Below are 1,256 nucleotides of genomic sequence, written 5' to 3'. Positions count from 1 at the left end.
ATCTGTCCGGTGAGCATTCAGAGACTCAGAAGAAACTTTTTTTATTGAAAAGAAAATCACCCAGTTCAGTCATCTATCGAGAACAGGGAAGTGGCCCTCAGGTGCCAGCTGTCCTCCTACTTAAAAACTAATGTCCAGGCACACAGGAAGAATTCAGAGCCACTCTCCCTCCCTTTCAAAGAGGCGGGGCTTGAGAGTTAGTCTGGACCGCAGGTGCTTACTAATGACCACTTCGTGGCAGCTAAACCAGAGGCCAGACGGCAGGCAGCTCGCTCAGGGAGTCTGACCACACCTCAGGAAACGGCTGTGCCACAGGATGGAAACACGCGCGCATCTCCACAGGGAGCAAAGCTACGCAGGACCTCATGTGAGTAACCCCTAGGTACCCTCGAGCACTGTGCCTTTGCTGTCAGAGACAAAGGTCATCAAAAGCAGGAAGGGAGCTTAGCTTTAAATCTGTCCCATCTACTATTTCTTAAAAGTCTTTCCTCTTGCTCACTCTGGCTCGTCGCTGTGCTGTACGGTTAGTCACTGTACAGCTTTGGGTAGCCTCGCTGTCATCATCCTGAGTTCTTAGAGTTTCCAAACGGAGAGGTAAAAACTAACTCTTTCCTCTCCAATTCTTTGGCTCTCGTCAGATGAGAAGGGGGTTTGGTTTTGCTTTTTGAATTCTTCACTTCATAAAAACCATTTCTTTCCCGAAGGTACAGTGTCTGTCTGCTGTAACTTCATTTTGTTTTTGGAACATGACACATAGACCTGCCTTAATTGATACCCGCCTCAGCTGAGTTAGTGAGTGATCATATTGGTGTGTGTGTGGTGGTGGTGGGGGCTATTTCTCTGTGTTAATTAGTATCTAAGTCAAAATTGCCATGTTTATCAATATTTAGATCAACACACCATATAGTATATTAATATGTGGTAAATTAAGCTAAACTTTGATTGAAGTATACCAGCAGCTCTATGCTCCAGGGCACACTTAAATCATATGTTTCAGTGTGACTGCTGATCACCCACAGTTAAGGAACACTTCTAAGAATTTGTCAGGGGAAGGCAAGAGACAGACAGGAACAGGGGGAAGAGGAAGGAAGAGGGTGTGGGAGGGGTGGGCCAGCTGGAAACAGTGGTCTTTATGAAGCTTGTTTCTCTGCCTATGAATAGGTGCCAGTTCTGTTTTGTTTTGTTTAAGTAAAGAAATCAGGCCGGGCGGTGGTGGTGCACGCCTTTAATCCCAGCACTTGGGAGGCAGAGGCAGG

General features: G+C 46.6%; 1 protein-coding gene across 1 annotated transcript in view; it reads left to right on the top strand.

The window, feature by feature from the left end:
• The first annotated feature begins 229 nt into the window (after positions 1-229).
• Positions 230-1,256, top strand: part of Gne (glucosamine (UDP-N-acetyl)-2-epimerase/N-acetylmannosamine kinase) — a 45,498-nt gene continuing 44,471 nt past the window's right edge. The window contains exon 1 of the mRNA XM_021159946.2: positions 230-367. Coding sequence (XP_021015605.1) covers positions 317-367 — 51 coding nt within the window. The 5' untranslated portion in view covers positions 230-316. The remainder of the gene's footprint in view (positions 368-1,256) is intronic.

Source organism: Mus caroli, chromosome 4 (assembly GCF_900094665.2).
Source record: "Mus caroli chromosome 4, CAROLI_EIJ_v1.1, whole genome shotgun sequence".
Classification (NCBI taxonomy): Eukaryota; Metazoa; Chordata; class Mammalia; order Rodentia; family Muridae; genus Mus; species Mus caroli.
The sequence above is the reverse complement of the archived record's forward strand: the minus strand, read 5'-3'. Positions and strand labels throughout refer to the sequence as shown.